Genomic DNA, 25935 nt, shown 5'->3' on the forward strand with positions numbered 1-25935 from the left:
GCCTACGGCAGCCACAGCACCAAAACTTCTGGCACTAGTTCACACCCAAATTGCCTGCTTTATGTTTACATACATATGTATTATGTGCCCTTTAATATTTGAATTGTCCTAATAAAGGATATATTTGAATGAGTGCATAGGACTTCAGGCCTCCTGGTGGGGTACTGAGTGTGCAGGAGATGTGTAACATTTGTACCTGTTGGCAGTTCCAGCGGCAGAGCAAGCAGCGTTAGCCGAACAGTACGGCGGCGAAATGCCATTTCCGCCTCATGCAGCGGCATCCCCGGCATCCCTGCAGTGGTGTCTGATCATGCACGTCCATCCTGTACTCTTTGGCGGGCGCGCGTGGCTCAGGGCCGCTCTTATGCACTCTGGCGGCGATATTAATTGCTCAGCTGAGCAATCATAGTAATAGTTCACCTTTACTCTGACTTGGCTGCAAGGGTTGTTGGGAATTGTAGTTCCTGTGTGTGGCTAATTAGGTTGAGTTTTGCATATAAGCACTTCCTGGTCTTGAGTTCCCCACCCATTATAGCTTACCTGCCTTGGGTGCTGTCTTTCGTTTGAATACCTGTTGTAACCTTTTGCTTGTACCTGGATTACGTATTTGGATTGCTGCCTGGACTGGCTCGGAACTGCCTTGACCCTGCCTTGCCTTGACCCTTTGTACCTGGCATATCTACTGTCTGACCTACAAATCTGTCCACAAAACCTGTCCAACCTACATTTCCAATCTTACTCAGAGGTACACACCTAGCCGCTCACTCTGCTCTTCCAATGAACTTCGCCTGACCACCCCCCGCATCACCCAGTCCCGTGCACGCCTCCAGGACTTCTCAAGAGCTGCTCCAACACTATGGAACACCCTACCTCCACCCATTAGGGCAGCCCCCTCCTTCAACATCTTCAAGAAGGCCCTCAAAACTCACCTTTTCACTCTGGCCTACTACCCCTCACAAGTGCTCTAAACCAGCAGCTGAAATCTGGTCCCCTACCTTTCGTGTCCCTACCTCTTCCTCTAGATTGTAAGCCTTTGGGCAGGGTCCTACTCCTTTTGTGTCCTACCTGATCATCATGCACCTCCATTACTGTGAACCCATGCTATGCATCTGAGAGAACCTAACTTGCCTAATCTCCATGCTCCCCTCCAGTGACTGACTAAGCATTACCTTGTACTCATACTGTGCTGCATGATCTTGTTTGCATGTATTCCTGTATTGCCATATTGCTGTATGTCACCCCTAAATATTGTCTGTGACCTTAACTAATGACCAGCACTGTTGGCGCTTTATAAATACAATAAATAAATAAATATCTGATCTCTGTGTATGACCTCTGGACTGTTTATTGGATATCCTATTGCCTGCTGATTTGGTACTTTGTTTTATCTGATCTACTGTGTATGACCCTGGATTGAATTGGACTTGCTTTATTAAAGGGTACCTTAACAGAGTGATATGGATGTTTCCTGTTAAACAATACCAGTTGCCTGGCAGTCCAGCTGATCTCTGTGGCTGAATCACACCCTGAAACAAGCATGCAGCTTATCCAGTCTGACTTCAGTCAGAGCACCTGATCTGCATGCTTGTTTAGGGGCTGTGGCTAAAAGTATTAGAGACACAGGATCAGCAGGAGAGTCAGGCAACTGGTATTATTTTAAAAGGAAAACTCCATATCCTTCTCAGTTTAGGTTCCCTTTAACCTGCTACACATTTAAAACTGTCTTGAACTCTTACAGATTTGGTGGTTGTGCAGTTCTGGTGGTATCCTTGCCCTCTTCCTCTCAGCTCCTATACTTTGCGCAAACAAGGCCTGGGTATAACCGAAGTCGGTTAGGTGCTACTCGGTCACCTCCTGTTCAAGCGGGGGAGGGGGCACCACATAGGGTGAAGAGTGCGGTGGAGATTGGGGCATAGGAGCTGATTGAGGGTGAGGATACTTCCAGTCCTCACGTGGCCACCAGATCCTGACAAAATGGTACGCCAGGGCCTGGAGGCAGAGAGGGACGCTGAGAGATGTGACTTGTACTGACCTCTCTCTATTCTGGCCAGGAGTGGACTAGTTCTTTAAATTTATGAATCTCCCCCCCCCCCCCCCCCCCCCCCCCCCCCGGTGCTGTACAACCTGCAGCCAGGCACTGATTATATTCCTTGAGCTGAAGGGCAAGAAAGATTAAATCCATAATAAAATATAGTGCCTTTAGATTTAACTGTACACATGTTACTTGTAATTCTCTGCTATGCTAGCACATAGTCAATCCATCTCTGACTTCCTGTAAATGGCACTCACCCCCTCCTCCAGCAAGATTTATTTCAGACATTGACTGTCATTTAGCAGGTCAGAAGGTCGCCTCCACCAGGCAGACCGCCCATTCTGCCACTCTGAGAATTCTCCCTGCAACTGTCAGTATTCCTCTACCGCAAGATCCCATGGAGCAGCCCCTTACTAACTGTCACACAAGGGGTCTGTGTCCCCTGAGATCACTGGAAAGCATTAGTGATACTAGGTGGCCTGGATTCATTAAAACGTGTCTGCTATCATGCACAGGGGGCAGAAGTGGCATGGGTCAACTGAAGGTGACACAAGGAGACAGAAGGAGGGCCGAAAGGAGACAGAAGGAGGCACAAAGGGAGACAGAAAGAGGCACAGGGGGACAGAGGGACACACAGGGGGCAGAGGAGGCACATGGGGACAGAAGGAGGCACAAGAGACGGAAGGAGGTACAAATACCCATGGGGTGTGGCTTTGTTCGGGAGGCAGTTCTTAGTTTGGGGGTAGGGCTACATTCAGGGAGCGTTCATGGCACCCACCAGGACCAACGGCACTCAAGGCAGTGGCCTTTAATGCCTATACCTAAAAACGCCCCCAGGTAGGAGTGTGATTGGAGGAGTGAAAAGAATGAATGGAAGTGTGGTAGGAGTGTGATTGGAGGAGTGAAGGAGTGTGTTGGTGGTGTGTTAGAAGTGTGTTTGGAGAAGTGAAAAGCTGTGAAAGGAGGTGTGAAGGGCGAAGTGGGTGTGATTGGAAGTATGGTAGGAGTGTGACTGGCTGTGTAGTATGGGTGTGAATGGAGGTGTGGTCAGCTCCAGATTTCGGGAAAGGCCACAGGGGCCCATGCCTTGGGGGCCAGAGGGGGCACTTGGACATAAGAGGGGTTGCTACATATGAAAGAGTAGGCTGAAAGTGGGGAGCAACACATGAAAAAGAGAAATAGATGCTCAAGGAAGCTGTTCATAAAAGGGGCTGCATACATGGATGATACACATGGAAGAGGGGGCTGCACATGGAATGGGAGGGGCTACAGTACATGGATGATACACATGGAAGAGGGGGCTGCACATGGAATGGGAGGGGCTACAGTACATGGATGATACACATGGAAGAGGGGGCTGTACATGGAATGGGAGGGGCTACAGTACATGGATGATACACAAGGAAGAGGGGGCTGTACATGGAATGGGACGGGCGCTGCTGCACAAGAATGGGAAGCCACAACATACCGTACTTGGTCTAGGGGCACAAACAATTTAAATCCAGCCTTCACTGATAGTGTGGCAGTGGTGTGAATGGAGGTGCGTTACACATGTAAATGAATTGGTGTATAGTAGGATTGTAAATGGGATGGAAAACGAGTTTGCGCATCAACTAGACATCTGTTCAAATAAAACAATTAGCTTCAGGTGGTAGCTGGATAGTGTACTGATTAAAGACACCACTTTTAACTACTTTAGTACCGTAAAGTGACCCAGAGATGAATAAAGCTGCCGTTTTTTACTTCCTCCAGCCCCATAAGCATAGATGTGTCCCTCGCCGTCCTCCCGCAGTCCTCCCGAAATCCTCCGTGCAGCCGCGATCAAACCCATGGTAAGCGGCTCAGTAGGACTCAGTCTGACCGAGTAACGCCAGCCAGTCCTCCGCTGACATCACTGAGCAGCTTACCGGGCTCACCGCTTCTGAACGGGACATCGTAGGAGGACAGCGAGGGACACATCCATGCTTATGTGGCTGGAGGCTACCTCCGTAGAAGCGCAGCAGTGTGTGAAACGGCTGTCAGGCATCCTGTACCCAGTACCCACCATCACCATCGTGCCTCCTCTCACATTTGGTATGTGTAACACTACTTTATATGCATCATATGAAGTTTGCATTTGTGAATTATTTTGCAGCATTAAATCAAGCATCTGCAGCAGTGCCAGCCTTTCTCTTTCCTACTTGTTTGCATCGATTGTCTGCTGGCTAGAGCACGCTGATGAAATTTGTCTAGGAAGAGGCACGCTAAAGTCCACCAGTGCATGTCCACCATATGCCTGTGTTCACAATGTAGTGCCAACCTTGTGCAACTGAAATAAATATGGCAGTCTCCATATTCTTCTCAATTCAGTTGTTCCTTTAGTCTGAGAGGTGGAAAGAGCTATACTAATGTTAACATTTAATTCACTACTATTTAGTGCTACTGCAAATATCCGTCCTGCCCACTGCTGGGACACAATAGTAACTTGTCCCTTGCATTTGAGATTTGCGAACTTTGTTGCAGGCATTGCAAATAGAAATGGATTAGTCAGGTCAGCCGGCTTTTAAATCACTTACAAGGTAATGTTTTTCATTTTGTTTGGTTGAACCTAGACTCTAATGAAATTGATCTTTGAACTATGTTACCCTTTAAGTGTTCTCTGCAACACAAATGTCCAGCCCATGGCATCACTGAGGTCTGGGCTCCACATCCAGCCATACACAGTTTCCAGTATACCTGTGCTGTTGTCTCAACAGACAAGGGAACTACAGGAGCCAGCCAGCCTAATAATTGCAATACTGTATATTAATTGCAGAAAGTACAGATGTGCGATGCACAAAACTTTGCTAAATACCGAATATTCTCGCATATAAGCCGACCAGTGTATAAGTAGAGGTACCCACTTTTCCCTCAGACACCAGGAAAAAGTAATTGGCTCATGTATGAGCCCCCTCCCCAATATAGCCCCCTCCACAATAGCCAGATGTGCCCCCAGTATAAGTCAGCCCCCTCCCCATAGCCAGATGTGCCCCAAGGATGATACAGCTGTGTCTCATGACACCACTAGATGGGGTCATAGATATGAGACATAGTGATTGCCACACAGGAAGAATCCCCGATCATTGCACCGCTGACACGTTGGTTGCTTGCATGCTCCGCTATACAAGCCAGGGGACACAGGTAGGGACATGGTATGCAGAGCACTCTTCATACCATGTTGCAGGGGATGGGGGGCACGGACACAGCAGGGTGCCAGCTGGTAAGAGCAGGATCAATAGTGCACTATCCTTACCCTCCTCTGCCATTAACAAAACCTGCTCCACCATCTGTTTTGCTCTACTGACTCGCATATTAGCCGAGGGGGGTAACTTTTCAGCACATTTTTTATGCTGAAAAAATAGGCTTATATGTGAGTATATACAGTAATATTAATTTACTGTTATTTTCGTAAATTCCTTAGTGCTGTCAAGCCACTTCCCAAACTCTGTGCAACCTTCAGACACCAAGTGCTCAGAATGGGTACAAATGTTGGGGGGTTACAGTTTATTTAAAGAGAACCAGAGGTGGGTTTTAATAATGCTATTAGGACACAGCGGCTGGTTGTGCATACTATCACCAGCCTCTGTTACTATACCGTGCCCGCCCCCAAGCCCCCCCTGCACTCTGCTGTCCCCCATAAATCAAACCGCCGTGTTAGCGACATGCAGCGTGTCGCTAGCAGGCTGTTTACATCCAGGATGTCACTCTCCGCAGCTCCCCCGCCTCCTCTATAGCGCCGCTCCCCGCCTGCATTCCTTCCCTCCAATTAGCTAATAAAAGCTGGGAGGGAAGGGATGCAGGCGTGCCCAAGCGTGCCCCAGTGTAGCGCAGTCCATGAAAATTCATCTCATAATAAATTGTTTATCCCAAAAATTTACGTGCCACAAAAAATGATGTGTTGATGAAACCCCTTTATCCACTTCACTGGTCGGCTTGGGATAAAACAATGGATTACCTCCAAGCCCTCCAGATATGGCGTAAAGCTTTACAAGTACTGTGAAAGTGGCAATGGCCCGAGGTCCCAGGTCAATGCTGGAGATGATCACCATTGACGGCTCACTACTGCACCTTGTTTGGCCAAGTCCTTCCCTGAGACTATACTGGCGAAAGTTACATGAGATATCACACACACAAAAAAATTATGGTGCATATATCCCCTTTGATCCAGATTTGTTTTTACTCCACAACTTTGGCTGTGGACTCAAAACCTATAAAAAGTCAGTCCTACCACACCTAATTAATGCAGCCAGAGCAAAGATACCTTCCCTATGGAAACTATAACACCTTCTATTCAGAACTGGATCACTAAAGTCATCAGAGAAACCTAGAACTAGTTCACAGTACACACTCTACAGCAGACCAATAGACACCATTAGGCCGGATTCACAGTGGTCAGCTGCATATTGCACGCCTTAAAGGGGAACTGAAGTATGAGGTATACGGAGGCTGCCATATTTATTTCCTTTTAATCAATACCAGTTGCCTGGCAGCCCTGCTGGTCTATTTCTCTGCAGTAGTATCTGAATAACACCAGAAACAAGCATGCAGCTAGTCTTGTCAGATGTGACTTTAAAGTCTGAAACACCTGATCTGCTGCATGCTTGTTCAGGGGCTATGGCTAATAGTATTAGAGGCAGAGGATCAGCAGGGCTGCCAGGCAACTGGTATTGATTAAAAGGAAGTGAATATGGCAGCCTCCATATACCTCTTACTTCAGTTCCCCTTTAAAATGTGTGTGAATCACAATTGAGACTGGACACATAGATTTTAATGTAAAGCCTGCATGCAGCGAGTTAGAATAATGCAATCCATTAGGCCCGGTTCACATTAGCGTTCCCTGTCCGGATCCGCCTGATCGGATCCGGACCGTATACTGTACAAACGGAACGTACGTTCTGCATAGCAATGCAAAGGCTATGCGGACGTTCACATGCGTACGTTCCGTACAGAACGGAGCCGGATCGGATCCGGACTCCGGAGGCTTTTCCAACATGCGCTATTTTTTGGGTCCGGATCATCCGGCCCACGCACCCGGACCGGATCCTGACTGCACCATGCGGATATAGAAACCTATGGGGAACAGAAAGCACAGAACACACTGGAGACAAACACCGGATGTTCTACCCCACTTCCTATGCGTATCATAGCGGCCATTTCGGATGGGGACACATGAGCCCAGCATATCTGGAGTGGAGCAGCAGTGACACACGTGCTGGAGCTGTTTGGCAGTATGTCGGGAGGTGGAGGTGAGGCCTACAGCGGAGGACCTGATTGTACAGGTGCACCAGGTGCACCTTCTGCTGACCCCAACAACTTTAAAGGTATTTTGTTATTTTTTTTTACGAACCGGATCCGGATGGCAGCTTGATACAGTCCTGATGCAAACGGACCGGATGCGGATCGGAACCGTACGGTTCCAATCCGGATCAGGTCCTGATACGATCCGGATCCGGTCCGTTTGCATGCCAAAACTAGAGTGACCAGACGTCCCGGATTGCCCGGGACGTGTCCCGGATTCGGGGTCCGCTGTCCCAGGCTGCATGAGGTCCCGGGAAACGTCCCGCTTTCAGCAGCGGGACTTCCCGGCCTCGGGACTCTGGCCACTCTATGCTTATGAACTGGCAGCGGCGTCTATAGACGCCGTGCCAGTTCATTGTCCGCAGCCCCGCTCCAGCCTCCTCTTCCTTCCGGTGTCTGTTCCGACACCGGCAGGCGAGCAGGGCTGCGGCAAGATGGCTGCCGAAGTCCTGTACTGGAGACTATTTGTCTCCAGTACAGGGCTTCGGGCGCCATCTTGCCGTAGCCCTGCTTTGCCAGGCTGTCAGCGCGGGAGACTTCAGGAGGAAGGTGGTCCCGGGAGCAGCGCGCCAGAGGCCGGAGACTTCTGCCAGGTGAGTAAATGCTTTCTTTTTCAGGTGAAATGTTTGCCCGCATTGTTTGTTTTCTGGGGAAATGTTTGCCCGCATTGTTTGTTTTCTGGGGAAATGTTTGCCCGCATTGTTTCTTTTCTGGGGAAATGTTTGCCCGCATTGTTTCTTTTCTGGGGAAATGTTTGCCCGCATTGCGTTTCTTTTCTGGTGAAATGTTTGCCCGCATTGCGTTTCTTTTCTGGTGAAATGTTTGCCCGCATTGCGTTTCTTTTCTGGTGAAATGTTTGTCCGCATTGTTTCTTTTCTGGTGAAATGTTTGCCCGCATTGTTTCTTTTCTGGGGAAATGTTTGCCCGCATTGCGTTTCTTTTCTGGGGAAATGTTTGCCCGCATTGCGTTACTTTTCTGGGGAAATGTTTGCCCGCATTGCGTTTCTTTTCTGGGGAAATGTTTGCCCGCATTGCGTTAATTTTCTGGGGAAATGTTTGCCCGCATTGCGTTAATTTTCTGGGGAAATGTTTGCCCGCGTTGCAGTAATTTTCTGGTGAAATGTTTGCCCGCATTGCGTTTATTTTGTACTGACATGTTGCCCGCATTGCGTTTATTTTGTACTGACATGGTTGCCCGCATTGCGTTTATTTTGTACTGACATGTTTGCCCGCATTGCGTTTATTTTGTACTGACATGTTGCCCGCATTGCGTTTATTTTGTACTGACATGTTGCCCGCATTGCGTTTATTTTGTACTGACATGTTGCCCTCATTGCATTTATTTTGTACTGACATGTTGCCCGCATTGCGTTTATTTTGTACTGACATGTTTGCCCGCATTGCGTTTATTTTGTGCTGACATGTTGCCCGCATTGCATTTAGTTTCTGGTGTCCGGGGTAACTGTTACTGCATTTATTATTTAATGGTCATAGATGGCTATGTTTGCTGCTTTGTGGTTACGGTATACTATTAGCATCACACAGCTTCTGCACACCCATGATGCAAAGTCTCGTTTGTCCACATCATGGCGTAAACACTGCTTTCTTATGCCTCGGTGTTACATCATTACGTTAGCTCCGCCCATACAATGTCATGGCCACGCGCCGCAGCCCCCCCCCCCCCCCCGGTCTTCATCGCTGTGCACTCTTCAGTCCTCCCCACTCTTCGCCGCGGTGCGCGTCGCCTCCCCCCCCCCAATCTGTGGTCTGCGGCCCACTGCTGGTCCGTGGGACGTTTGCAGTTTGGCCGCGGGACTGTCCTCTAACATCGCACAACGCGGCTGCTGTGTGATGCAGCAGGAAGCAGGGCAGCGGCTTCCTGTAGCGGCGATATGTGTCGCCATTACTATGGGAATCGCTCTCCTGCTTCCTTCCGCATCACACAGCAGCCGCGTTGAGCGCTGCTGGGAATCACTACACGGACATGAGAGGGGAATATAAGTAAGCGGCCGCCGGCTAAGGAAACAGCAGCGGCGGCCACGCGCGGGGGGGGGGGGGGGTCACCGTACTACCCATACTAGGGTGTTATACTGGGCACTATACTAGCCATACTGGGCACTATACTAGCTATACTGGGGCACTATGCTGGCTATGCCGCCCCCCCCTCCCCCGGTAACCCGCTGCGCACGACACTGTCCACTAGTACACTCCCAAAATCATCTCCCCATCCCCCTCCCACCCGCAGTCCCAGGAAAAAAATTAGGTCAGAAAGTGGTCCCCGTGCCAGAAAAGGTTGGGGACCCCTGCTTTATAGGATCTACTTTTCTTTCTTTTGTTGTACTTCTACACATGCGCAGCTCGGCGCAGAATGCTCCCGGCTGCAGGAGCGTGACGGGGACACGCGGGGCCAATCAACGCATGCGTAGAAGAGCGCGGCGGCCATATTAACAAAGGACATATCAGCAGAACGGAGGGTCCGAAGAAGACAGCGAGGGACCCCACACACCTCATGGGGCTGGAATAATGGGCACAAAAAACCCTGCAAACAAATGCACATATGCAATTCACTTTCTCGTAAGTTTTCTCCTAGGAGATCATTTTTCATCTTCTATTTGAAATAACTTTTCAGCACTTTGCAACTAAAAAAGTACCAGAAAGGTACTATCAAAATCATGCTTTCCAACATTTTGAGATAAGAAAGATGGACACTTAAGCCACTCCCCTGACACACCCCTAGTCACGCATACCATAAAGATTTGATAAGAAATATATGTTTGTTTTATAATTCAGACCACACTGGTCCTTTCTATCCTGGTTCATTTTCCTTCATAGTAACACATGGAAATAAGGAATATATCAATTTAAAGGACGGTAGTAAAGCTTAGAGTCAATTTAAAGGGGAACTGAAGTAAGAGGTATACAGAGGCTGCCATATTTATTTCCTTTTAATCAATACCAGTTGCCTGGCAGCCCTGCTAGTCTATTTCTCTGCAGTAGTATCTGAATAACACCAGAAACAAGCATGCAGCTAGTCTTGTCAGATGTGACTTTAAAGTCTGAAACACCTGATCTGCTGCATGCTTGTTCAGGGGCTATGGCTAATAGTATTAGAGGCAGAGGATCAGCAGGGCTGCCAGGCAACTGGTATTGCTTAAAAGGAAATAAACATGGCAGCCTCCATATACCTCTCTCTTCAGTTCCCCTTTAACACATTTTTCTGCAGACCTGAAAGAGAGACAAATGCGGGAGAAAGAGGGACAGTGGGACATGGCTCCCAAAGAGGGACTGCAGCTCCGAAAGAGGGACAGTTCGGAGCTATGTAAAAATTAGTTTTTTCTTGCTTGGTGGTGGCTTAGGTCCAATTCACAGCCAAGCGGGAATCCCGCTAACCGCAAACCGCTACTCCTATTTTACCCTATGGCAGTGTTCTCACTGCCGCGATCAAGGGCGTTTTGCGATTGTCTGTAATCGTAAACGCGTTACCTGCAGCGGTTTGCCTGCAATTCTGGAGCGATCGCAATGTATAGAACCGCTAATCGCGATCGCTCCCAAAACTATAATTCATCCAGTGATTTTTCTGCATTTATCTCGGAAAACTCACTCCCGCTTTTGCGATTTCCTAGTGTGAATGGGCCCTTAAACGGCAATTTATTGACAATTTTGGAAATATCACCTACGAGAAAAAGTGAATTGCATATATGGGCCTATGTTATGAAACTTTGCCTGTAAAAAAGTTTGCGGGTTCAGCACTGTTAAGCGCAGTCCCTGCCTAAAAAGTGTATGCCCAGTTTTTAGATATGCCCCGCTTTAAGGTGGCCACACACGATACAATAAAATGATCCGATTTTACAGAAATTCGATAAAAACTATCGGATCTCCAGAAAAAAATCAAAAGCTTTTTCTCATTTGACTAAAAAATCCGATCGGATTTCCCGTTTTTTTCAATTTTTATTCATCCGGAATGCCAGATATTTTTCTTCAATTTCTCTAAAGATTGTATGGTGTGTTAAATTGTCAATTTATAAATATACACACCCAAGCAATTTTCTCAGAATTTCCAATCATTTTTATCATAATTGGGGAAAAATTGGACACAGGTACCATTGGTCATATTTTTGAAATGTTACAATCAGTCAGAAAAATTGATTGCAATTCTTAAATTTAAAAAATTGTATGGTGTGTGGCCACCTTTAGATAGACTAGTCTGACTGGCTCACAGTCACAGATCGTCCCTGGAATGTATTCTGAAATGTTGGCATCCTGTGGTTGGAGGTAGAGAACATGTGGCGGAGCAGCGCCGGTAGAGGGAGCTGCAGAGTCACATCCATCCCTCCCTATTCGCAGCAGGCTGTGCAGTCAGACCTCCCCGTTATACAGAGCAGCAGCAGCAGCATTGGCCAGCGCTGGTTCTCCCCTGTGGATGTGATCTGTACCCGCTCCTGTCCTCACACTTGTCCCTCTAGAGAAGATGTCGCTGCCGGTGTTCTTTCTGGGATACTTTGTGGCTCTTTGCTGTAAGTTTCTTCCTTCCTTGCTTTGCTGTGGCTGCTGGTTTGTGGGACGGATGGCTGAGAACTCCTGTCACTTTTGTTTCATTGGAGGAGGATGAGGTCTGCTGTGTGCTGTGCCCATTGTCCTGCGCTGTGCTGGGGATGCGGTAACTCTAGAGGACCTCTCCACTTTCTGCTGAGGCTGAACTTATCGCGCGCTACAGTCATCAGAGTCTTTCATCTGACCTGCAGGAGTTTGCTGACTGCTCTGGCTGGCTGTCCTTGTCTATAGATTGTGTATTATGTAAATAAGATGCATGCCAGGCGACACAGGAGGCTACTTAAAGGGAAATCCCTCTGTGGTTATTTTTTTATGCAACAAACAAACAAAAACAAACTATCTTGAAATTATCAGACAGCTAAACAATGTGTTAACTTAAAGGAAAACTTAACTGTGAAAAATAAAAAGAGTTTCACTTACCTAGGGCTTCTACCAGCCCCCTGCAGACGCCCTATGCCCATGCCGGTCCTCCACGATCCTCCGTTTCCCGCCACCAGCTAGTTTCGTTTTCGCCGACCCTGAGTTGGCGGGCAACTGTTCCTGCGCAGCCCTGGCAACATGTACCTTTGCTCGCGTTACCGTCCACAATAATGTCCTGCGCAGGTGAAACTTTTTATTTTTCACAGTTAAGGTTCCCTTTAAGCCTTGTACACTCTTTTAATTACGATTGGCAAATCACTGATTAGTTTTACCATTCCACTATCAAAATATTATTATTGTTATTTAGTATTTATATAGTGCTAACATCTTCTGCAGCGCTGTACAGAGTATATTGTCTTATTCCTTAACTGTCCCTCAGAGGGGCTCACAATCTAATCCCTACCATAATCATATGTCTGTGTATATATCATGCATTGTATGTATTGTAGTCTAGGTCCTAGGTTCTCAACATGCGGTACGCGTACCCCAGGGGGTACTTCTGATGGTTTCAGGGGGTACTCGGGCTTAATATACTTAACCAAGCATAACAAATTTAGAGTTTTAGAAAATGATACATCTTATTTAAACACCAAATTAGTGTTTTAGCAATATTTATAAGCAATATTAAATGCTTGGAAATTGTTTAGAACCAATTATCATGTACTTTGCGTAAATATTTATTTGTCAAGGGGGGGTACTTGTGATAATGTTTACTATGCTAGGGGGTACTTGGTAAATACAGGGTTTTGGAAAGGGGTACATAACAATAAAATGTTGAGAAACACTGGTCTAGGTCAATTTAGGGGGAAGCCAATTAACTTATCTGTATGTTTTGGGGTTGTGGGAGGAAACCAGAGTGCCTGGAGGAAACCCACGCAGACACGGGGAGAACATACAAACTCCTTGTACTGCAAGGTAAGAGTGCTAACCTTACCACCGTGCCAACTCTATGTACTATAGATACAATCTGCTCATAGTATTCAATATCTGTTGACCCGCATACTGCATGGACGTGGTATTATTGGTCAGCGATTGGCCAATCATTATTAAAAGTGTTTACCAGGATTTATAGTTTAGAGCTTAGTACACACATCTAAATCAGCCAATCATTGGCCTTTTTTACCACTTCCAAGTAGTATGAGAGCTTACCACATAGTATAGTATTCAACGTCTGTTGGCCCTGATACTACATGGAGTTGGTAAAATTGGTAAGTGATTGAACACTGGATGTGTGTATGCACCTTAGGAGCAATCCCTATACAGACACAGCTCTGCTATCTTCTGAGAATCCTGTTCTGTTCTATGGAGAGGGGTAGGAGTGGGACACTTTGCCCTACTGGGACTACCGTAGTTAAAATGATAACTTGTTCCAGTACTTCTGATCGCTGAAAGGTAGCCAGTGATTTTGGGGGACACCTTCACATATTAGGTGTTCATCCGACACAATCAGGGTCATTTATTTGGGGTGTCATTATTATTATGTATTTATATAGCACTGTCATCTTCTGCAGCACTTTACAGAGTACATAGTTATGTCACTGACTGTCCTCAGAGGAGCTCGCAATCTAATTCTACCATAGTCATAGTCTGTCCTACCATAGTATTATTCTGTATTCATATAGCACTGGCATCTTCTGCAGCACATGACAGAATACATAGTCATGTCACTGACTGTCCTCTGAGGAGCTCGCAATCTAATCCTGCCATAGTCATAGTCTAATGTCCTACCATATTATTATTCTGTATTCATATAGCACTGGCATCTTCTGCAGCACATGACAGAATACATAGTCATGCCACTGACTGTCCTCTGAGGAGCTCATAATCTAATCCTGCCATAGTCATAGTCTGTCCTACCATAGTATTATTCTGTATTCATATAGCACTGGCATCTTCTGCAGCACATGACAGAATACATAGTCATGTCACTGACTGTCCTCTGAGGAGCTCATAATCTAATCCTGCCATAGTCATAGTCTGTCCTACCATAGTATTATTCTGTATTCATATAGCACTGGCATCTTCTGCAGCACATGACAGAATACATAGTCATGTCACTGACTGTCCTCTGAGGAGCTCGCAATCTAATCCTGCCATAGTCATAGTCTGTCCTACCATAGTATTATTCTGTATTCATATAGCACTGGCATCTTCTGCAGCACATGACAGAATACATAGTCATGTCACTGACTGTCCTCTGAGGAGCTCGCAATCTAATCCTGCCATAGTCATAGTCTGTCCTACCATAGTATTATTCTGTATTCATATAGCACTGGCATCTTCTGCAGCACATGACAGAATACATAGTCATGTCACTGACTGTCCTCTGAGGAGCTCATAATCTAATCCTGCCATAGTCATAGTCTAATGTCCTGCCATATTTAGCGTATAACAGTGTTAGGAACATTGCGGAATAGCTTGTGTTTTATTTGCACATAGAAAAATGTAACCAAGCTGAAATTATGTTGAAATGATTCCTTGCAAAATATACAGAATTTTTGTTTCTACATAGTGTCATTTCCATTTAAAAGGGGACCAGATCATTCAAAACTGGTGTTTTTTTTATAACCCTTTTAAGTGGCCATTTAATAGTACAATCTCCCAAACGATCGGCCATATGATCGATTGAATTGGGTATCATTAATGGTGCCAATCGGTGAGAAATTGTCATTCTATTGATCGTTCTGTTGATCTGAATTTCCTAACTATTCTTTTAGGCCTCTTTTCCATGGGCAGTTGAATTGTGTGCTCAGCAAGCAGTTACCAGGGAGCAACAAGCAGTTACCAGGCAGCAGTGAGAAGTTATCAGGCAGCATTGAGCAGTTGCCAGGCAGCAGCAAGCAATTGTGAGACTTTGAGAGGCATTTCACTGCCTATCAACCAGTGGCCTAGCAATAGGGGGTGCAGAGGTTGCGACTGCATCAAGGCCCTAGGGCCAAAGGGGCCCGAGGGGCCCACCCTCAAAAACAGTATTAGCTCTTTATTGGTCCTGTGCTGGTAATATTCACTTCTGTAGATGCTTTGAATAGTGGTAATCATTAACAAACTGCTCCTCATCCCCTTCTTGCACCTCTGACACTGTAGTTGCCATTGGCAGGTTTTGGTGCACCGTATCAATTGTTATGTAAAGAGTGCTTGGGGGGGCCCCATGTAAAAATTGCACAGGGACCCACAGCTCCTTAGCTAAGCCACTGCTATCAACTGCCCGTGGAAAAGAGGCCTTAGTCTGGTCAGATTGGTTGTCATTTTCCCTTTTGTTGCCGCGTCCAAACTATCGTTTCGATTGCAAAGATCAGATCGGAGAGTTGATCCTTCAGGAAATTGGATTGTTAATGGGCATCTTTAATTGAGGGTGAAGTAACCAAAAATGTAGATCTTTATAGGTAGACTTGATATGTACTTTGTCTTGTTCGTTTCCATGACAAGAAGTGTTTCTATGCCTCCTGTCTATGCCTCTGGGCAGAGTCTGTTGTTCCTCAAGGTCCTGGGTTGATGAATTTATACAGAATGGAGAAGCCAGTATGTCTAATCTGGGAGCCGTCAGAAAATTTTTAGGAGCGAACTTTATTGAAAACAATTAGATAGAAATGTAAAAGTTAGATGTCAGCTGTAATTTTTAGTCTTGTCTCCCTGTCTCCTGGAATTTGTCTGAGAAATAGTCAGCTGTTCAGTGACTAGAGCTAGCAGCCCTAGTCTGGGACATATCAGTCCAAAGTGAGGGATGTTGGCAGGGTAGTGAGTTAGAGATAGCTGCAGTTATGGGCTGTGATCTAGCACTGACAACCAACTGAATTTGTGATAGAATTAACATTTTAGATACTACGAATGCAAAGTGAGCATTAATATCAGCAATTTTTAAATGAGGCCCATTGTAATACCGATCTGTATTCAGCATGAAGGCTACATTTCCACTTGTGCGGTGCGGAATCGCCGGGAAATCACCGCGGACGAAATCGCATGCAGGTGCGATTTCGCATGCGATTTCGCATAGGTTAGTAGGTGTGCGATTTTTAACCATGTCACTGCCTGTCTAAATTAACATTACTTCCTATGCGAAATCGCATGCGAAATCGCGGGGAAAAACGCATGCCAAAACCGCATGCGATTTCCCTATTAGATACATTGTATGCGATTCGCTTAGCTGTGTGCGGGGAGCGAATTCTGACGGCTCTGCCGTGCAGATTTTCCCCGCACACAAAAACGCTCCGCACAACGCACAAGTGGAAACAGGCCCATCCACTTGTATTGGGTGTGCGAATCCGCATGCGGACAACGCATGCGGATTCGCTATAGTGGAAATGAGCCCTAAAGGACTAACTATCACAAAAATATGTCAAATGTAAAATACACGTGTATTAGTTGTATGCTTGTCCCGGAGTTTCAGTCACTTACAGTAGGCAGTAGAAATGTGGTAGAACTGACATTGTTTGTACTAATCCATCTCTTCATGAGGGATTAACAGAAATTCCATTAATTTCAAAAGCACTTCATGATTTGCAGTGGAACACTCCATCTGCCTGAATAGTACGCGCTGGGGGACACTGGCTTTTCTGTACCATTGTAAAGGTTCTTTTCAGGGAGTGCTTTTGAAAAGAATAATACAAGATACTGAGAATCCCTCATAAACAGATGGACCAGTCCAAAACCTGTCAAATCTACAAGGTACTACAAGTGACAGCTATAAAGGAGAAATATACAGTGCATCTTACTCGGACAATTGTAAAACCAAGGGTAGGAACACACTAGGCAGAAACGCTGGCATTGCGTAAAACGCTGGCATTAACGCGCATAATGTAAGTCATTGGGCCGCATGGAAAACGCTAATGCGTTCTGCAATGTGAGTTTTTGAAACACAGGACTTGCTGCATATTTTTCCGAAATGCATCTAAAACGCGCCTAATGTGTGTCAATGGTGACGCAGAGGCCTAGCATTGTATTGCGTTTTTATGCATTTTTTTAAAGGACAACTGTAGTGAGAAGTATATGGAGGCTGCCATATTTATTTTCTTTTAAGCAATACCAGTTGCCTGGCAGCCCTGCTGATCCTCTGCCTCCAATACTTTTAGTCATAGCCCCTGAACAAGCATGCAGCAGATCAGGTGTTTCTGACATTTTTGTCAGATCTGACAAGATTAGATGCATGCTTGTTTCTGGTGTGATTCAGAGACTACTGCAGCCAAATAGATCAGCAGGGCTGCCAGACAACTGGTATTGCTTAAAAGGAAATCAATATGCCAGCCTCCATATGCCTCTCACTACAGTTGTCCTTAAAACAAAGTTTGATAATGTATTTCCGTTTCCTGTTGACTTCCCAGTGATGAGCCAAAGAGGACATTGAAAATGTGTTTTTATATTGGCCGCATTCCAAAAAATGTGCATATCAGAAATGCTTACAAAACACGCAAAAACACACTTGCGATTCATATGTGCAAAACGCAAATGCAGTAAAACGCAAGCAAAACGCATGTGCGAAATGCAAATGCACTCAAAACGCACTTCATTATGACCAAAAACGCTCAAACGCATATGCAGAAAAACGCAACCTTTCACGCACCGTCTAGTGTTCTCCACTCTTTTACAAATGTTTGCGATCGTTGTCCTTTAAGGACATATCCCAAGACAGATACCCAAAATGCCAGTGAAAACGAGTAAAAGTCGGGCATGCCTTCTCTCTTGAGGGCTCAGCCTGTCACACGCTGGAAGACGTATGGAAACAACTGCACAAAATAATGGAAAGCGGGGAAACTGAAATTCTTGTTTTATTAGTAATTTGAGATCTGATTGGCTGCTAGGAGCAGCAGGTGCATTTTTACTGCAACATTCTTTGGTTGAGTTTTTAGTAATCCGGCCTTGTTGTTTCAAAATACCAGAGATCGCTACGGGCTACATTATAGCATTCTTTGCTTTGTAGCGTGCTTTCTATGGTTAGAACGCAAATCATCGTTCTCTAGGACCTTGGTTCTCAACTTGTGGTACGCGTACCCCAGGGGGTGCTTCTGATGATTCCAGGGGGTACTCGGGCTTGATATACTTCACCAAGAATAACAATTTTAGAGTTTTAGAAAATGGTAAATCTTATTTAAACAACAGCAAATTAGTATTTCAGCTAATTAAAAGCAATAGAAAGGCCTTGTTCACATCATAAATCGCCAGCGTCATCACAAGCACTGAGCGATTTATTACGAGTTTTTTTCTCCACTTTTCCCTGCGTTTTGCGCTTAGAAAAGTGCTTTTCTAAGCGCTTTTGCAAAGCGATTTGTTTTTTCACTTCCTGACTTCAGTCAGGAAGTGAATTCCTTCACCCGAAAATGAATAAATACAATGTCATTATTCATGAAAGCGCTGGGGAAATCGCTATACAAAAGCACTTTGCGATTTACCTATACCTTCCATTGAGCAAAAATGCTCAGAAAATAGTACAGGCAGCGCTTTGCTGAGCGGATCGCAAATGAACCGCTCAGATGTGAACTCTCTCATAGGGAATCATTGCACAAGCGCTTTCAGAATGATTTAGAAAATCGCTGACGCTTAAAGGATACACGAGGTGACATGTGACATGATGAGATAGACATGGGTATGTACAGTGCCTAGCACACAAATAACTGTGCTGTGTTCCTTTTTTTCTTTCTCTGCCTGAAAGAGTTAAATATCAGGGATGTAAGTGGCTGACTCAGACAGGAAGTGACTACAGTGTGACCCTCACTGATAAGAAATTCCCCTTTTTATCTCTTTCTTGCTCTCAGACGCCATTTTCTGCTAGGAAAGTGTTTTATAGTTGGAATTTCTTATCAGTGAGAGTCACACTGTGGTCACTTCCTGTCTGAGTCAGGACTGAGTCAGCCACTTACATACCTGATATTTAACTCTTTCAGGCAGAGAAAGAAAAAAAGGAACACAGCATAGTTATTAGTGTGCTGGGCACTGTACATACACATGTCTATCTCATCATGTCACATGTCACTTTGGGTATCCTTTAAAAAAAACCAAAAACGCCCTAGGTGTGAACAAGCCCTATTGCCTGGTGCACACCAAAAACCGCTAGCAGATCCACAAAATGCTAGCAGATTTTGAAACGCTTTTTCTTCTTTTTCTGTAGCGTTTCAGCTAGCATTTTGCGGTTTTGTGAAGCGTTTTTGGTGTAGTAGATTTCCTGTATTGTTACAGTAAAGCTGTTACTGAACAGCTACTGTAACAAAAAACGCCTGGCAAACCGCTCTGAAGTGCCGTTTTTCAGAGCGGTTTGCGTTTTTCCTATACTTAACATTAAGGCAGAAACGCATCCGCAATCCAAAATCTGCAGCAGCCCGGGAGTATGCGTTTCTGCAAAACTCCTCCCGCTCTGGTGTGCACCAGCCCATTGAAATACATTACCCTAGCGGATCCGCACCCGCAAGCGGATCGCAAACCGCAGCAGAACCGCTCTGGTGTGCACTAGGCCTCAATGCTTGGAAATTGTTTAGAACCAATTATCATGTACTATGATTAAATATATATTTGTCAAGGGGTACTTGTGATAGTGTTTACTATGCTGGGGATACTTGGTGAGTACAGTGTTTTAACAGGGGTACATGCCAAAATGTTGAGAAACACTGGTCTAGGAATCTCCAGGTTCTGTCTCGGGGCCAATAATCAGACATTTGCCTGTGTGGACCTGAACTCTTGCACAGGACAGAAGGAAAACAGAGAGAAATGTACCCTGTATGTATTTAGAGAGTTTAGCCTGTCTAATCCCCCTCGTCTTTGTCTAATCCCTAGTTGTAATTTGATCTTTCACCTATGTCACCTGACTGTTGTGGCAGAGCAGCTAATTTGTAAACACAGGATGTTAACAATGTGTCTGCTGAAGATTTATTGTAGGATTCATATCAGCTGTAACAAAGATTTTTTTTTCTTTAAGGGTTATTATGCTGTTGCTTATCTTTTAGAGCAGAGAGGAAGTTCTGAGTTCAAGTCCGCTTTAAAGGGAACCCGAGGTTAGGGCGATATGGAGGCTGACATATTTATTTCCTTTTAAACAACACCAGTTGCCTGGCAGTGCTCCTGTTCCTGTATCTCTAATACTTTTGACCATAGACCCTGAACAAGCATGCAGCAGATCAGGTACTCTGACTCAGCTGACTCAGGTATTACTGGATTAGCCATATGCTTGTTCCAGGGTTTTGACTTAGACACTACTTATGCCTGAAGATCAACAGGGCTGCCAAGCCACTGGCATTGTTTACACGGAAATAAATATGGAAGCCTCCATATCCCTCTCACTTCAGGTTCCCTTTAAAGAGAACCTGAAGCGAGAGGGATATGGAGGCTGCCATATTGATTTCCTTTTAAACAATACCAGTTGCTTGGAAGTACTGTTATCTCTTTAGCTGCAGTAGTGTCTGAATCACACACCTGGAACAAGCATGCGGCTAATCTTGTCAAGAGTTTTGTCAGAAGCATCTCATCTGCATGCTTGTTCAGGGTCTATGGCTAAAAGTATAAGAGGCAGAGGATCAGCAGCGCTGCCAGGCAACTGGTATTGTTTAAAATAAAAAAAAATATGGCAGCCTCCATATCCCTCTCGCTTCAGGTTCCCTTTTAGGCAGGGCCGGATTTGTACTTTTTACCGCCCAAAGCCCACTATCACCTGCTGCCCCCGGACCGACAATATATATAGTCACCCAGTCACCTTCCCAATCCTCTCTTTGTCCGCTCGTTTCACTGCTTTCCTCCACTGAATTTCCACGCCTCCAGGTCAGATTCCTTGGCTGGGTTTGGGATTACTCATGTCGCCAACCGCTTCCGAAGACGAGGGACATCCGAACTGCGTGTGCGCAAACCCAGACTTGTGAATGCGCAGTATGGAGCCGCTCGCCTTTTAAAGGACACCTGAAGTGAGAAGAATATGAAGGCTGCCTTAATTATGTCCTTTTAAGCAATACCAGTTGCCTGGCTGTAGTAGTGTCTGAATAACACCAGAAACAAGCATGCAGCTAATCTTGTCAGATCTGACAATGTCAGAAACATCTGATCTGCTGCATGCTTGTTCAGGGTCTATGGCTAAAAGTATTAGAGGCAGAGGATCAACAGGAGAATCAGGCAATTGGTATTGCTTAAAAGGAAATAAATATGGCAGCCTCCATATCCCTCTCACTTCAGTTGTCCTTTAAGTACTCAGGGATGTGAGTACTTCCAAAGACTGCCCAAGGAGGGCCAAAGACGTATTCAAACAAAGGACTTCACCTGGGCCTGGTGATGGAACAAGGTGACGTATAAAGAACTGGGAAGGTTCTATGCAGTGGCGTAGCTAAGGAGCTGTGGGCCCCAATGCAAGTTGTACAATGGGGCCCCCCCCAAGCACCCTATACATAACAATTGATACAGCGCACCAAAACCTGCCAATGGCAACTAAAGTGTCAGAGATGCAAGAAGGGGATCGGGAACAGTTTTTTTATGATTACCACTATTCAAAGTATCTAGAGAAATGATTATTATGAGCACAGGACCAATAGAGAGCTAATACTGTAGTTAAGGGAGGGCCCTTCAGGGGCCCCTCTAGCCCAAGGGCCCCGATGCGGTCGCTACCTCTGCAACTCCTATTGCTACGCCTCTGGTTCTATGGGATCCAGAGTCATCCCTCTATGTAGGTACCGTAAGTATCTTACTTTTTTGTTGTTGTTTATTTGCGTCAGTATTGCTTATTGCTTTAAAACAGAAAAGATTTGCAGAAATTCAGGTGAGTGATGCAGATGCTTTACTGATTGAATATGTAGATCAGGGATCAGGAACCTTTTTGGCTGAGAGAACCATAAACGCCACATATTTTAAAATGTAATTCTGTGAGAGCCATACAGTATGTTCCAAACTGGGACAGTGCACATGCGCAGCAGAGGCCTCATGTCCCTGCTGCCATGGTAATGTGTATACAGTTGATCCTCCGGGCAGCGGAAGTGTCAGACACGTATTCGGCTTCTCTTGTGTTTCAGCAACATCAGCAATTTCCCCCGAGAGCCAGACAGGAAAAATACTGACTAACAGCTTGTGCAATTAGCTAGCTAGGTAGCCACATATAGGTGCCCCAGTATAGTTTAGCCAGCTATAGTTGCCACAGGACAGGTTAAACAGTATATAGGTGCCACAGTATAGGTCAGCCAATGTACAGGTCAGCCATAGGTCAGCCAGTGTACAGGTCAGCCAGTGTACAGGTCAGCCAATGTACAGGTCAGCCAGTGTACAGGTCAGCCAGTGTACAGGTCAGCCATAGGTCAGCCAGTGTACAGGTCAGCCATTGTACAGGTCAGCCAATGTACAGGTCAGCCATAGGTCAGCCAGTGTACAGGTCAGCCATAGGTCAGCCAGTGTACAGGTCAGCCAGTGTACAGGTCAGCCATAGGTCAGCCAGTGTACAGGTCAGCCATAGGTCAGCAGGGTGTACAGGTCAGCCAGTGTACAAGTCAGCCATAGGTCATCCAGTGTACAGGTCAGCCATAGGTCAGCCAGTGTATAGGTCAGCCAATGTATAGGTCAGCCAGTGTACAGGTCAGCCAGTGTACAGGTCAGCCATAGGTCAGCCAGTGTACAGGTCAGCCAGTGTACAGAACAGCCAGTGTACAGGTCAGCCTGTGTACAGGTCAGCCAGTGTACAGGTCAGCCAGTGTACAGGTCAGCCAGTGCTGCAGCCTCCAGATCCCCCTCGCTGCTGCTGTTACCTGCTCCATCCCTTCCCCCTCCTCCGCTCGTGGCCCCCTGCTCAAGTAACTTCCGATTCCATTTGGGCTCACCGCATTGGTATTGCCGTGCGGTGAGACGCAAGGAAGAGGCAACGAGTGTTGCCTAGTAACGGTGGCCGACAAGGAGTGATGTCACACTTCCTGGTACAGGCCCGAACACTCGCCGCCTCTTCTCTGCAGCTCACCGTGCGGCAGTGCAATGCGGTGAGCCCAAATGTAAACAGAACTTACTGGAGGAGGGGCCGCAAATAGAGGAAAGGGAAGGGACGGAGCACACAAAGCACATGCGACAGCGGCGAAACCCGCGCTAAACCGCCGCTTTGACGATCCCAAAATCGTCATTACCCTGATCACGATTTTTGGTTTTAAACCGAAAATCGTTCAGCCCTAGTGTTAGTAGTCATAGTGTTTGTAAATAATCTCCTAAAAGATCACTATTGTGAAAATATTGTAAATTGTATGAGACATAAATGTCAGATGCACATTTGTCCGAGAGAAAAATGCGCTACAAATTGCTTTTTTTTTTCCTATGTCGCTGTCACTTACAGCAGGTAGTAATAATATGACAGGTTTGGGACTATTCCATCTCCTAATGGGGGTTCTCAGGGTTTTATTTATTTTCTAAAGCACTTACTGACTAGCAGTTGCTTAGTCCAACTACCAAAATAGCGTGCAAGCAAGTAGTGAGGCTGGCATCCTTGTATCAATCCTTTGCAGGGAGGGCTTTTGTAAAGAATAAGGCAGGGTTCTTCGCATTAGAACTGGCAGCCAATTAAAGTCAATGGGCTTTTTTTTCATCTGAAGATGAAAGTCACGTTTGACAAAAACATACAACACAGCATAATTTCATAACAATGTTTATACAGGAAGAAGGGAGGCAGTGCTGCTGCCCACTGAGAGGGAATGGACAAGACAGGAAGGAAGGATATCTGAGGGATAGGAGTTTGCAGTCAGTCGGGTTTGTTTATAAGGTGCTTTTCCACTTGTAATTGCAAAACACAAGTCAATTCGTTTGCGATGCATCGTTATTTTATGCCAGTTTTTACCCTGCGATGCAATTTCCTGCTTTTTTCAGTTTTGTGTTTTCTATTTTTGTGTTTATTTATTTATTGTATTTATAAAGCGTCAACATATTACGCAGCGCTTTCATTAGTTTAGGTTGCAGAGAATATTTAGGGGTGACATACAGCAATACGACTATACAGGAATACAAGAAAGACCAGTCACGCAGCACAGTATGAGTACAAGGTAATGCTTAGTCAGTCACTGGATGGAGCATGGAGATTAGGCAAGTTAGGTTCACTCAGATGCATAGCATGGGTTCACAGTAATGGAGGTGCATGATCAGGTAGGACACAAAAGGAGGAGGACCCTGCCCAAAGGCTTACAATCTAGAGGGAGAGGTAGGGACACGAAAGGTAGGGGACCAGAGTTCAGCTGCGGGTTTAGACCACTTGTGAGGTAGTAGGCCAGAGTGAAAATGTGAGTTTTGAGGGCCTTCTTGAAGATGTTGAAGAGGGGGCTGCCCTGATGGGTGGAGGTAGGAAGTTCCATAGTGTTGGAGCAGCTCTTGAGAAGTCCTGGAGGCTTGCATGGGACTGAGTGATGCAGGGGGTAGTCAGGCAAAGCTCATGGGAGGAGCAGAGTGATCGGGTAGTGAGCGTGTTGATTGAATTCTGTTGGCTGGAAAAGATGCCTTTTTTCAAATTGAAAATGTATGATTTGATTGGATATAGAGAAAAAAAGCTATTGAGCTCGATAGTATGTCAAGGGATGATTTCTATTGGCTGGTGTACTTTGTATCAGAGTACCCTGGCTCATCTTTTCTATACAGCAGTGTGTGTAGCTGTGTGTGGGCAAACAAGTCCTCTGTTGTGAACCAGGCCATGGCACCATTTCCTCTTCATCCGTCCTGTCAACAGGAAACAGGAAGCAAGTCAACAGGAAGCAAGGGCTTATGGGCACTGGCGTAAGAATAGGGGATGCAACCCCTGCCACCGCGCCCTAGGGCCCGCTCATGGACTTTTGTGGGGCAGGAGGGGTCGCAGCATAAGAGGAGAGCGTGGCCGCAGATCGGTGGGGCTCTCCTCTCAGCGCTCCCCTCCTGCAATCATTAGTGGCAGCGGGCAGGCAGCGGCGGCGGCAGGCTGAACACATTACCTCCTTCTCGTCGGAGGTCTTCCGATCTCTAAGAGCAACTTCCTGTTTACACAGGAAGTTGCATGAAGCTCTTAGAGATCGGAAGACGTCTGGCGAGAAGGAGGTAATGTGTTCAGCCTGCCGCCGCCGCTGCCTGCCCGCTGCCACCAATGATTACAGGAGGGAAAGCGCTGAGAGGAGTGCCCAAGGTGAGGGAGGGGGGGAATGTCCCCCCTCCCCACCGATCTGAGGCCACGCTCTCCTCTTATGCTGCAACCCCTCCTGCCCCACAAAAGTCCCTGAGCGGGCCAGTGTGGGGGGGCCCGGATTTTTTTTTGTTGCAGGGGGGCCCGGGGATTTCTAGGTACGCCCCTGCTTATGGGATAGCACAAAGCGTCTTCTGGGTATTTTTTCAATATTTTCTGCCTGGAAACGCTGCAAAATCAAAAAAGGTGTTTGAGCATAAAACACACTTTCACTGTGATCCTATCTTTTACATTGAAACACAGTCGCACCAAAAATCGTGCAGGCTGGCGTTTGTTTTTGCTGAAAAATCTATTTGCACTGGAAAAAGGGCACAGCAATTTACATGTTAATTGCGGTGTTGTTGCAGTTGGCAAAAAGCAAGTGACCTGCTTTTTGGAAATCATCCAATGGTAGTTAAAATTCATAGCTTTATTAACAAACATAACAAATGATCAAAAAACACACAAGACAAACACATGTTTAAAAGTACAAACACAGTACACTATAAAAGAGAAGCACGTT

The 25935-nt window shown here is 46.0% G+C and overlaps 1 protein-coding gene across 1 annotated transcript in view; it reads left to right on the top strand.

Annotated features, from left to right (window-relative positions):
• Positions 1-11710: 11710 nt before the first annotated feature.
• The window catches only part of JAM2 (junctional adhesion molecule 2), a 146239-nt gene continuing 132014 nt past the window's right edge, over positions 11711-25935 (top strand). Inside the window, exon 1 of the mRNA XM_068270582.1 lies at positions 11711-11862. Coding sequence (XP_068126683.1) covers positions 11817-11862 — 46 coding nt within the window. The 5' untranslated portion in view covers positions 11711-11816. The remainder of the gene's footprint in view (positions 11863-25935) is intronic.

Source organism: Hyperolius riggenbachi, chromosome 2 (assembly GCF_040937935.1).
Source record: "Hyperolius riggenbachi isolate aHypRig1 chromosome 2, aHypRig1.pri, whole genome shotgun sequence".
Lineage (NCBI taxonomy): Eukaryota > Metazoa > Chordata > Amphibia > Anura > Hyperoliidae > Hyperolius > Hyperolius riggenbachi.